Source organism: Oncorhynchus keta, chromosome 7, assembly GCF_023373465.1.
Source record: "Oncorhynchus keta strain PuntledgeMale-10-30-2019 chromosome 7, Oket_V2, whole genome shotgun sequence".
Classification (NCBI taxonomy): domain Eukaryota; kingdom Metazoa; phylum Chordata; class Actinopteri; order Salmoniformes; family Salmonidae; genus Oncorhynchus; species Oncorhynchus keta.
The window spans coordinates 25,891,420-25,903,857 of record NC_068427.1 but is presented as its reverse complement, the minus strand read 5'-3'; the positions used below and the strand labels follow the sequence as shown (position 1 = coordinate 25,903,857).

Genomic DNA, 12,438 nt, shown 5'->3' with positions numbered 1-12,438 from the left:
CTCCATCACTTCCCTGATTACCTTCCCTATATATGTCACTCCCTTTGGTTCCTTCCCCAGGCGTAATTGTTTCTGTTTCATGTCTGTGCGTAGTTCGTGTTTCTTGTTTTGTGTGTTATGTTTAGTTATTTAAACACTCGCTCCCTGAACTTGCTTCCTGACTCTCGGCACATCATTACAGAATGACGCCTCACCTAAGGGAAACATCAGGGAGCGTATTCTTTTTTTGTGTCAGGTGGAATGATGTCGGGTTCGGGAGTCGCTACAGGCTTTCATGCCTCAGCCAGATCACCAGGCCCCCTTGCCTCTGCCGGCCCATCAGGCTCTCAAGCCTCAGCCGGATCGCCAGGCTCCCCTGCCTCAGCCAGCTCGTCGGGTTTTCATGCCTTCGTGGGTTCGCTAGGCTTCCCTGTGTCCACCGGCTCGTCAGGCTTCAACCGATTTTTCAGGTTCCCGTGTCCCAGCCGGCGACAGGTTCCCATGCATCAGCAGGGGTGACCGGTCCGCTCCTGATCCCCGGGATCCTTGGGTTGTCGGCCTGCGGCTGGAGCCTAACACGCCGGGAAGGGGAACCGTCAGGTATGCTCTCTCTCTGGCGCTCTAGGTCGCCATGCGCCTGCATCCCAGCCGGATTGACAGGTTTCCCGCGCCTCTGCTCCTGATCCCCGGGATTGTCATTTTGGTCGGCGTCCTGCGGCTGGAGCCGTGCGCCGGGGAGGGGATACTGTCACATGTGCTCACCCTTTCTGGCCTCTAGGTCACCAGGCTGTCACCATCGTTACGTGCACCTGCGCCTCATCAGACTCACCTGGACTCCATCACTTCCCTGATTACCTTCACTATATATGTCACTCCCTTTGGTTCCTTCCCAAGGCATTATTGTTTCTGTTCCTGTGTCATGTCTGTGCGTTGTTCGTGTTTCTAGTTTTGTATTATGTTGTGTTTATTTATTAAAACACTCACTCCCTGAACTTGCTTCCCGACTCTCCGCGCACATCGTTACAACCTGTCCCAAACCTAAACCCTATTCTGAATGAATGCATAAACTTAACTTTCAAAATGTGTCGTTTATGGACAAAAGTTATATTCTGCAGTGAGTCTTTGAAAGCTTGTTGAACACAGAGACACATACAGTACATATGTGCACGCTCACTCAAACACACACAATATTCCTAAATACATTCCGGCGTAAGGAATAAATTGTGATGATTGGTTTCTATTTTGTTTCACACTTTCTAAATATACACATTTTGTCAAGGGTGGTTGCCGTGCTGCCATAGCAACCTCCTCCTTGAAGATATAGCTATTTTAAAAACCTTATTAGCACTGTCTTAGGTCTCACTAACAGGACTATTCTCACTGAATTATCATCTCAGTGACAGTATAATTTTCAGTAAAACTCGTGTCATTTCAACATGAGGGTCATTTCAGTTTATGAGCTGATACACAGTAGATGTACAACAAGCTCTCAATCTCACTGCAGATTCTAACATTTATTCATTCATTTATTCATTAACATCACATTTCGAAGGTTAAGTTTAGACATTCATTCAGAATGTTAAAGTGGAACTGAGAACATTTTATCAAAATTCAATATTCAAATCTGTTCATATACACCCCCAGGGTGTATTTTTCATTTTCACGTTTTCATAAATTCTTCAAATGTTTGGGAATTACGTATACTAAGGCCTATTCTATAGCAATATAGAATGGAAAAGTGGACGTGCAATTTTAAAATGAATAGACACTGTAGTAAATAAAAGCTAATAAAAACAACTGTCTAATCCAGGATTGGAGTCTATGCAGACCGGTGTACCATAGCCAATCAGATCTACATTAGGCCTTTCTGCAAACAAGTAATTTGCCACACAGGCCTGCCATCATTCACTTCGAACTGAACTGTGTGTGCAGTTTCAACAGCCTGACTTTTGATCATTAGAACACATCCGCCAAAAGCCACAAAATACACCTGAATGGATTTCTGCAAATACCACAGAAAAGGTAGGCTCTCTCTCCCTCAGTTATGCACATCAAGAAGATCAGCAACCAATGCTAGCCAGAGCAAGAGGAGCTCAAATATAACGAAGGAACGATAGATAAACCCACAGTCAAAATTGCACTAATAAACTATGGGGAATTGTAGCCTACTTGTCCTTCTGCAGCTTGCCTGCCAATACATGTTTTGTCCCAACCAAGCACCCAAGATACTGGCTAACGTTGGCTAGCTTGATAACTAGCTACTTCCAGACACAAATGAGAGAACACCTGTCAGCTGTGTGCTGACACCGGTCATATTCTGCACTCTGGCACACTCAGATGAGAGTGCTCTGAAATCGGAGTTGATTGTCAGAGTGAATTTGCAAACGTAAGATATATGCTAACTGAATAACATTCATTCAAGTTTTTGTTAGCTAACCAAATGACACCTACATCTCTAGCTGTGTATAGCCACTGAAAAACAATTTGAGGGGAAAAAGTCAGTCACTCACCCAATCCTCGAATGACAAGACATGACATCCTCCTAGCAGCTACCTAGCTAGCTAAGGTTAGTTTTTTTTTAAATAGATACACTAGCCTATTAGCCACATTATGACTGACTTGTGATCATTGTCTTTGCTAGTTTGATTGTATAGACATTCCCAAGCCTTAGTTACATTAGTCAGTTTTTGTCCAAAATATTGAATCATTGAAACTGAAACAGTGCATCCCGAATAGAGGCAGCAAACAATGTCCCAGGCCACCTGTGATTTAGAACCTGATAGCAATCTTTTTTGGACTACCAAGAAATGTATTGGTGAATTATATTAATCATGTATTGAACTGCATCCATCTATTCTGCCAACAATGCCTTAGTGTACGTTACGTCATGGAATGTTGAGTAAAATAGAACCTATTTTTAAAACCTCTCCTGAAGTTGGTTTTGTAGCATAAACTGGGAATTTGACATTTTTGACTGATATTAAGATTGTCTGATTGTTTCATATCTGCAAAGTAGTTAAAACACTGTCAGTTCCACTTTAAGAATTAGGGTTTGGGATAGGGTTAAAACAAAGCAATTTAAAACTAGTGCCTATCACTGGGATTGAAAGCTCAGCCGTCCGAGCCAAGGCTTGTGTCTTACACCTAACGGCCTAGCAAACCCCAAGCCTACTTGAAAGTAGCAGCGCTTACTGTTGCCTCTAGTGGCCAGTTTTGAAGTAATCTCCCTACATCCTGTTTACCTGGACAGACGTTGAATTTCGCAGTGGATCTTGAGTGACCTGGCAGAGACCCCCTTAAAAGATTTAGATGCACTATTGTAAAGTGGCTGTTCCACTGGATGTCATAAGGTGAATGCACCAATTTGTAAGTCGCTCTGGATAAGAGCGTCTGCTAAATGACTTAAATGTAAATGTAAATGTTAAAACATGGAGAGATGAGAAATACAGAGATTGACAGGACCTGCCATCTTTTGTTGCTCTCTCTCTGCTCCCCCTCTGCCTCAACCCCCCCTTTCTCCCTCCTCTCTCTCTCTCTCTCTCTCTCTCTCTCTCTCTCTCTCTCTCTCTCTCTCTCTCTCTCTCTCTTTCCTCTCTCTCTCTCTCTCTCTCTCTCTCTCTCTCTCTCTCTCTCTCTCTCTCTCTCTCTCTATTTCCCTAAATTCTCTCTCTCCTATATCTCTCTTCCTCTGTCTCTGCTGGTATGTCGGCTCTCAGCTATTGTGGCTACCATGGCTGGTGTCTGGTTGACATTCAGGCAGGTTTGTCACCCGGCATCACTGTCCCACAGCTTGACACAGCAGGGCCAAGGAGGCGAGGGGACAGAGGCACAGTGGACCAGTCTGCTCCAGTCTGCTCCGTGTGTCTAGGACTTTCGTCTCTTTCATGTAGTGAGCAGCATCACATCTGTGGTGGCTGGGCTCTTCAAACAGGCACAAGTACAAACAGACTTGTGCAAGAAACAAAGCAACTGCATGTTGTGAAACTAGTGTTTTGTGTCATTCACCAGCCCTCTGTCTCTGGACATGAGTAGTGTGTGTGTGTGTGTGTGTGTGTGTGTGTGTGTGTGTGTGTGTGTGTGTGTGTGTGTGTGTGTGTGTGTGTGTGTGTGTGTGTTTGTATGAAGCAGCTATTCAACTACAATCTGAGCCTCTTAGTGTGTGCTACCCTTAAGTGCATCATATTAATAGAAAGTGATGTATATTTACCTGACATTACCCTATGATTACCCCCTACAGTACTTTACCACTGTAACACAGTACTTTACCACTGTAACACAATATTAGGAAGGTGTTCATTCAGCGGTGGACAGACTACAAATGCTGTTGTTTACAACTAGTCATAAAATAAGGATGCACTAACATCCCCTCCCCTTCCTCGTAATATTAGCTCAATCTCACAAAACATACTGCACTTACCAAATCACCTTCCCAAGGCAAATATCAATGAGAGAAAAAACCCATATTTACCTTTTTCAAAAAATGGACCATCTTCAAAATGAATTCATACGTTTATACAAATGGATAGTGGGAGGTTGTTCCTCTGAAATGGAAATGGAGTGTTTCGATTTCTATGTGTCAAGCATGTTTTAATGGTGAGAGGCATTCCCATCAGCTATTTCAAATCAAATAAAAACATTTTGCTAACAGGCTGGCTTGGTTCAAACTGAGGAAGCAAGTTTTATGGGGAAGGGGGAGTTTAGATAGAATACTGAAACCCATCTCTCTCTCTCTGTCACTCACACACACACTTTTCTCTCACACAAAAACACACACCGGTAGATGAAGTGGGAGTCAGTAGAGGCCTAAAATAGTTCTGCTGTTGTGTTATCTCTATGGGAAAATACACTTCTGCTAGATATGTGTTGCTCAGAGCATGCTCCAAACATGTAGGATTGATCTATTACTAAGACCAAGATACAGGACAGTACATGGACAGTATCTGTTACAGTAAAGGGGTATAGTAAAGATGGTAACTGATGGTCATTGTGTGACAAAGTGGTAATTCCAGCCTGACCAAACTCACAACCCTCCCCAGCATAACACAGTCTTAAAGCACCGTCAATACTACTGACCCCAAAAATAGCAGGTGTTTTCTGGATTTGGGGAGACCAAGGTCCCATGAAGGCAGTAATGATGCAACAATTAGTCATGAAGCTCTGATTTCTTTATTTGGGCAGAGGTGTGCTGCCAACTGGGTTTGGCAGGTGCTGAGAGAGAGAGAGAGAGAGAGAGAGATACAAGGAGAGGGACAGAAAGACAGAGAGGGAAGAGTAGAGAAAAACGATGAGAGAATCTGATGGCCGATTAGAAAATCTGTATTCTGTATGATACAAGACAATGTGGCAGAGAAAGAGAGAGAAGGTAGAGCTTTTGAGAGAGACACAGTTTGCATAAGAAGATTGGATTGCGTCAGTGAATGCACACGTGCCTTTGTGTGTATGTGTGTGTGCACCTACGTGTGTATGTGTTTAAGAGAGAGAGAGCTGTTTGCATGACTCAGCTCTGGGGTAAACATCTCATGTTTCTCCTCCTCTGCGGGTAGGCAGCAGCAGAGATGAGAACCGACTGACCTGATCATTTATCAGCCCTGAGGCGGGATCTCGGCCAACCTACACACCAGCAGGACTTAGAAATCTGTGTTTACAAACACTAAACCCACATCTGATTGGTTTGATTAGGTGCCAATAGACAGATCACCATGGTAATGCATGGCACTCTCTTATCAAGGCTGTGTGAGAGCTTTCCTCTTCTATTTAGTTCTGTGCAGAGGAGTGTCAGCAGTCAGCACAGAGTTTATAGGCTGTGTGTGTGTGTGTGTGTGTGTGTGTGTGTGTGTGTGTGTGTGTGTGTGTGTGTGTGTGTGTGTGTCCGTCTGAGGCAAAACACTGGAGTCAATACTCCACCCCCAAATGCCCTTTGAGTTTGAGTAAACCAACAGCTCACCCACATTGTAAAGGGGTTGTTGTGAATTTGACAGTAATTTACAGGATATATTTAATTTTACAGTACACCTAGTGTAATCTTAAAACGGTATCAAAGCAAGTACTGTGCAATGACACAAAGTACAATATTGTAAAACTGACTGTACTATACTGTAAAAAATGTAATGCTACCATAATCGGAATTAATTCATGAATAAATGGACCAAATCACATTTTATTTGTCACCTATCTGGTAAGCAATGTGTGTAGAGTAACAGTGAAATGCCTACTCAAGGGTAATTTTACAACAATGCAGAGCTAAAGATAAAAAAGTCAGAAAATATTGATATAGTGACATGAGGAATAAATACACAGTGAATAACGAATAACGAGTAAAAATATGAATATTTGGTGTTTTTATATCCCTTGCACTTTTGGCAGCGACTACAAGGCAAGTAAGCAAAATGGTCCTCAATAAAGTAGCTATCGGCAAAGTCATAGTTAGAAAGTACCACACCACAGAGGGACTGTAAGCTGGACACAGGCTCCTGTTTCCTGGCGACCATGCGCTTTCTGCTTCTGGTATCAGAGAGTAATAATGACCCCACCCAGATGTGCTCTCTCTCCATAGATACAGAGCACACACACAGTCAGAATACATGCATAAACATGCTTTCATTCCATATCCGATGTGTTCATTCCATGTCACTGGCCTCCACCCAGTACCCTGCCCTGAACATTAGTCACTGTTACTAGCAGGCTACCACCCGGTACTCAACCCTGCACCTGTGAGTGTTGCTGTCACGATCGTCGTAAGAAGCATACCAAAGCGCAGCGCAGTGTGAATGCATCATTTAATAGATGACGAAAACCACCAAGTAAACTGTACAAAAACAATAAACAAATAACGACCGTGAAGCTATCATAAGAACTGTGCTGACACAAGCAACTAACATAGACAATCACCCACAAACAAACAGTGAAACCCAGGCTACCTAAGTATGATTCTCAATCAGAGACAACTAATGACACCTGCCTCTGATTGAGAACCATACTAGGCCGAAACATAGAAATAATAAAATCATAGAAAAACAAACATAGACTACCCACCCCAACTCACGCCCTGATCATACTAAATAACGACAAAACAAAGGAAATAAAGGTCAGAATGTGACAGTTGCCCTATGTACATAGTGTTGCCCTATGTACATAGTCATTGAACACTGGTCATTTTAATAATGTTTACATACCACACAACACTAAACAATACATGAATTGCACTATAACGGTGGCAAACGGTGCCCACAAACTGTTAGGGCCTACATAAAGCTGTCCAAACAGCAGTCCCAACACCTTACCACTGCTACACCTGGCTATCAGCGGAGCCTTGTCTGGCAGTGAAACAGTAAATTCAGCTCATTTACTGCCTTTAAAAAAACAGAGCTGATTTGGCTCACTGAGCTAAACGACTACTGCCCCGTAGCACTCACTTCCATCATCATCCATCGTGCTTTGAGAGACCAGTCAAGGACCATATCACCTCTACCCTACCTGACACCCTAGACCCACTCCAATTTGCTTACCGCCCAAATAGGTCCACAGACGATGCAATCTCAACCACACTGCTCACTGCCCTAACCCATCTGGACAAGAGGAATACCTATGTGAGAATGCTGTTCATCGACTACAGCTCAGCATTTAACACCATAGTACCCTCCAAACTCGCCATCAAGCTCGAGACCCTGGGTCTCGACCACGCCCTGTGCAACTGGGTACTGGACTTCCTGACGGGCCGCCCCCAGGTGGTGAGGGTAGGTAACAACATCTCCACCCCGCTGATCCTCAACACTGGGGCCCCACAAGGGTGCGTTCTGAGCCCTCTCCTGTACTCCCTGTTCACCCATGACTGCGTGGCCATGCACACCTCCAACTCAATCATCAAGTTTGCGGACGACACTACAGTGGTAGGCTTGATTACCAACAACGACGAGACGGCCCTCCTAGGGAGGAGGTGAGGGCCCTCGGAGTGTGGTGTCAGGAAAATAACCTCACACTCAACATCAACAAAACAAAGGAGATGATTGTGGACTTCAGGAAACAGCAGAGGGAGCACCCCCCTATCCACATCGATAGGACAGTAGTGGAGAGGGTAGTAAGTTTCAAGTTCCTCGGCGTACACATCACGGACAAACTGAATTGGTCCACCCACACAGACAGCGTCGTGAAGAAGGCGCAGCAGCGCCTCTTCAACCGCAGGAAGCTGAAGAAATTTGGCTTGTCACCAAAAGCACTCACAAACTTCTACAGATGCACAATCGAGAGCATCCTGTCGGGCTGTATCACCGCCTGGTACGGCAACTGCTCCGCCCACAACTGTAAGGCTCTCCAGAGGGTAGTGAGGTCTGCACAACGCATCACCGAGGGCAAGCTACCTGCCCTCCAGGACACCTACACCACCCGATGTCACAGGAAGGCCATAAAGATCATCAAGGACAGCAACCACCAGAGCCACTGCCTGTTCACCCCGCTATCATCCAGAAGGCGAGGTCAGTACAGGTGCAATAAAGCAGGGACCGAGAGACTGAAAAACCGCTTCTATCTCAAGGCCATCAGACTGTTAAACAGTCTGTTCAACTCCAGCCACTTTAATAATGGGAATTGATGGAAATTGAAGTAAAATATATCACTAGCCACTTTAAACAATGCTACTTAATATAATGTTTACATACCCTACATTACTCATCTCATATGTATATGTATATACTGTACTATATATCATCTACTGCATCTTTATGTAATACATGTATCACTAGCCACTTTAAACTATGCCACTTTGTTTACATACCCTACATTACTCATCTCATATACTGTACTCGATACCATCTACTGCATCTTGCCTATGCCGTGCTGTACCATCACTCATTCATATATCTTTATGTACATATTCTTTATCCCTTTACACTTGTGTGTATGAGGTAGTAGTTTTGGAATTGTTAGGTTAGATTACTTGTTGGTTATTACTGCATTGTCGGAACTAGAAGCACAAGCATTTCGCTACACTCGCATTAACATCTGCTAACCATGTGTATGTGACAAATACATTTTTCAGGGGATTTTAATGAAACACCTGATGCATCTGCTGATCGTTTTCCTCCTAGGACGAGTCAAAGCCCTCAAAATAGCAATATTATCACTACATTATGCAATGATCTCTGTGTTGAGGATGTCTGGCGTTATTTCAATCCGGATGCAAAGGGTTATACCTGGACCAACAAAACTATGTCACGTACATCTAGAATAGATTTATTCATAATTTCCCATTTTTTTGTTACAATTTGTTATAGATGTAGATCATCAGTTGGCTCCCTTTTCTGATCATCACTTGATTTCCCTGAATTTACAAGCTACTAAAAAATCAAAAGGTATTCGAGGATACTGGGAATTAAACAACACACTTCTTAAAGATACTACTCTCATTGAAAACATCAAATCATTAGCTAAAGATATTTTTGCAAGAAAAGACTTGGGTCATGGAAGTAGATTGGAATTTTTCAAATATGAAATCAGAGTGGTAGCTATTAAACGCGCCAAAGAGCTGATGCAATTAAAGAACCTTAGAGAAAAGGAGATGATGAGCAAGCTTGACAGTTTTCTAAAGAAAGATAATCTATCTGAAGAAGAGGAGTCTGTATTCAAATCTTTACAACTAGAATTAGAACAGCTTTACACGGATCTGGCAAAGGGTGCCTTTGTAAGGTCAAGAGTTAAATGGATTGAAGAGTGGGAAAGAAACACTAGTTACTTTTTTGCACTTGAAAAGAGAAACTACCAAAGAAAATCTATAACTGCACTCAAAATTAATGATATTTTATGCAAAGATCCCATTACAATATCATCATTTGTCAATTATTTTTATGAAAACCTTTACAGCTCTCAATTTCAGGAAGATGGTTGTGAAAGCTACATTTGCCACATTCAGAATGATGTCCCTGTAATTGAGGATGATTTCCACTCAGTTTGTGATTCACCTGTGTCAATTAAAAAAATTAGAGGCTCTGAATTCAATGAAAAAAGGGAAATCACCTGGCCCTGATGGCCTGACAGATGAAATCACCTGGCCCTGATGGCCTGACAGATGAAATCACCTGGCCCTGATGGCCTGACAGATGAAATCACCTGGCCCTGATGGCCTGACAGATGAAATCACCTGGCCCTGATGGCCTGACAGATGAAATCACCTGGCCCTGATGGCCTGACAGATGAAATCACCTGGCCCTGATGGCCTGACAGATGAAATCACCTGGCCCTGATGGCCTGACAGATGAAATCACCTGGCCCTGATGGCCTGACAGATGAAATCACCTGGCCCTGATGGCCTGATAGATGAAATCACCTGGCCCTGATGGCCTGACAGATGAAATCACCTGGTCCTGATGGCCTGACAGATGAAATCACCTGGTCCTGATGGCCTGACAGATGAAATCACCTGGTCCTGATGGCCTGACAGATGAAATCACCTGGCCCTGATGGCCTGACAGATGAAATCACTGGTCCTGATGGCCTGACAGATGAAATCACCTGGCCCTGATGGCTGACAGATGAAATCACCTGGTCCTGACAGATGAAATCACCTGGCCCTGATGGCCTGACAGATGAAATCACCTGGCCCTGATGGCCTGACAGATGAAATCACCTGGTCCTGATGGCCTGACAGATGAAATCCTGATGGCCTAGATGAAATCACCTGGCCCTGATGGCCTGACAGATGAAATCACCTGGTCCTGATGGCCTGACAGATGAAATCACCTGGTCCTGATGGCCTGACAGATGAAATCACCTGGCCCTGATGGCCTGACAGATGAAATCACCTGGTCCTGATGGCCTGACAGATGAAATCACTTGGCCCTGATGGCCTGACAGATGAAATCACCTGGCCCTGATGGGCTGTCAGTTGAATTCTATACACAGTTTTGGGAGTTATTAGAAGACCTGATTTTAAATTTTTCAAGATTGCATTAAAAGTGGGGAAATGATCTCCACTATGAAACAGGGCCTTATGTCATTGATTCCGATGCCCGATAAAGACCCTTCTCTCATTGACAATTGGAGACCAATTACTTTATTAAATATTGATTACAAATGGATTGCTCTGGTTTTTGCCAAAAGATTAAAGAAAGGAATGGATACCATTATAAATGAGACTCAAACAGGATTAATGAGGGCCGTCACATAAGCTCTAACTGTTACGCCCTGGTCAAAGTATTTTGTGTTTTTCTTCATGTATTTCGTCAGGCCAGGGTGTGACATGGGTTTTTGTATGTGGTGTGTATGTAGTGGGATTGTAGCTTATTGGGGTGTTCTAGGTAAGTCTATGGCTGTCTGAAGTGGTTCTCAATCAGAGGCAGGTGTTTATCGTTGTCTCTGATTGGGAACCATATTTAGGCAGCCATATTCTTTGGTTGTATTGTGGGTGATTGTCCTGAGTGTCTTGATGTCCTTGTGCTGTGTTAGTTGACACAAGTATAGGCTGTTTTTGGTTTTCGTTTATTGTTTTGTAGTGTTTGTGTTTATTCGTGTTTACGTTGTGTGATTAAACATGGATCGCAATATACACGCTGCAGTTTGGTCTGACTCCTTCACCACATGAAAACCGTGACACTAACATTCGTTTAGTCTTGGACCTTTTAGATTTTTCCGATGCAATAGACTCAGATGCGGTTGACTTTTTTTGGACTTCTGTAAAACTTTTGACACAATTGAACATGAATTTCTCTTTAGGTCTCGAACTTTTTGGATTTGGTGAAAATTTTATGAAAGTAATTTGTATGTTTTACAAAGATATAAATAGTTCTGTGTTACTAAACCTTAATATTTCCTGAAGATTCAGTATCAACAGAAGTGTACGACAGGGATGCCCAATTTCTCAATTTTTATTCATTTTTATTCATCTCTAGATATTGCTATAACTGCATTTCCTATTGCATCAGGATTAAAATTGAGTGTTTCTAAATGTGAAATCTTATGTTTATTTGACTCTGATGATAAAGAAAAAGAAAATATTCCTGTAAAGGACTGTTAAATATTTAGGAATACATCTGTCAAAACACTTAGCCAGACAAAATTTGAATTTCTCTCCTAAAATTAAGAAAACCAAAAATATATTCAATAATTGTCTACAAAGAGATCTTTCTATACTTTGGAGAGTACTTCTGTCCAAGGCAGAGGGACTGTCTCGTTTTGTGTACCCCTCATTATCGTTATGTGTAAATCCAGCTACTTGTAAAGAGATAAATGAGACCTTTCTTGACTTCATCTGGAAAAATAAGTCTCACAAACTAAACAAGTCAATCCTTTCTAACAAAAGAGCTGAAGGCAGTCTAGAAGTGTTGGATTTTGTCGACATAAATAACACTTTCAAGATAAACTGGTTGAAAAGATGCTTGATCAATACTGATTCAATATGGTATTTCATTCCAAATAATGTGTTCAATATGTTGGGAGGTCTTCAATTTTTACTGAAATGTAATTATATTCCTG

General features: G+C 42.7%; 1 protein-coding gene across 1 annotated transcript in view; it reads left to right on the top strand.

Moving 5' to 3' along the window:
* Positions 1-1,833: 1,833 nt before the first annotated feature.
* The window catches only part of LOC118386209 (immunoglobulin superfamily member 3), a 145,149-nt gene continuing 134,544 nt past the window's right edge, over positions 1,834-12,438 (top strand). Inside the window, exon 1 of the mRNA XM_035773752.2 lies at positions 1,834-2,001. Coding sequence (XP_035629645.2) covers positions 1,974-2,001 — 28 coding nt within the window. The 5' untranslated portion in view covers positions 1,834-1,973. The remainder of the gene's footprint in view (positions 2,002-12,438) is intronic.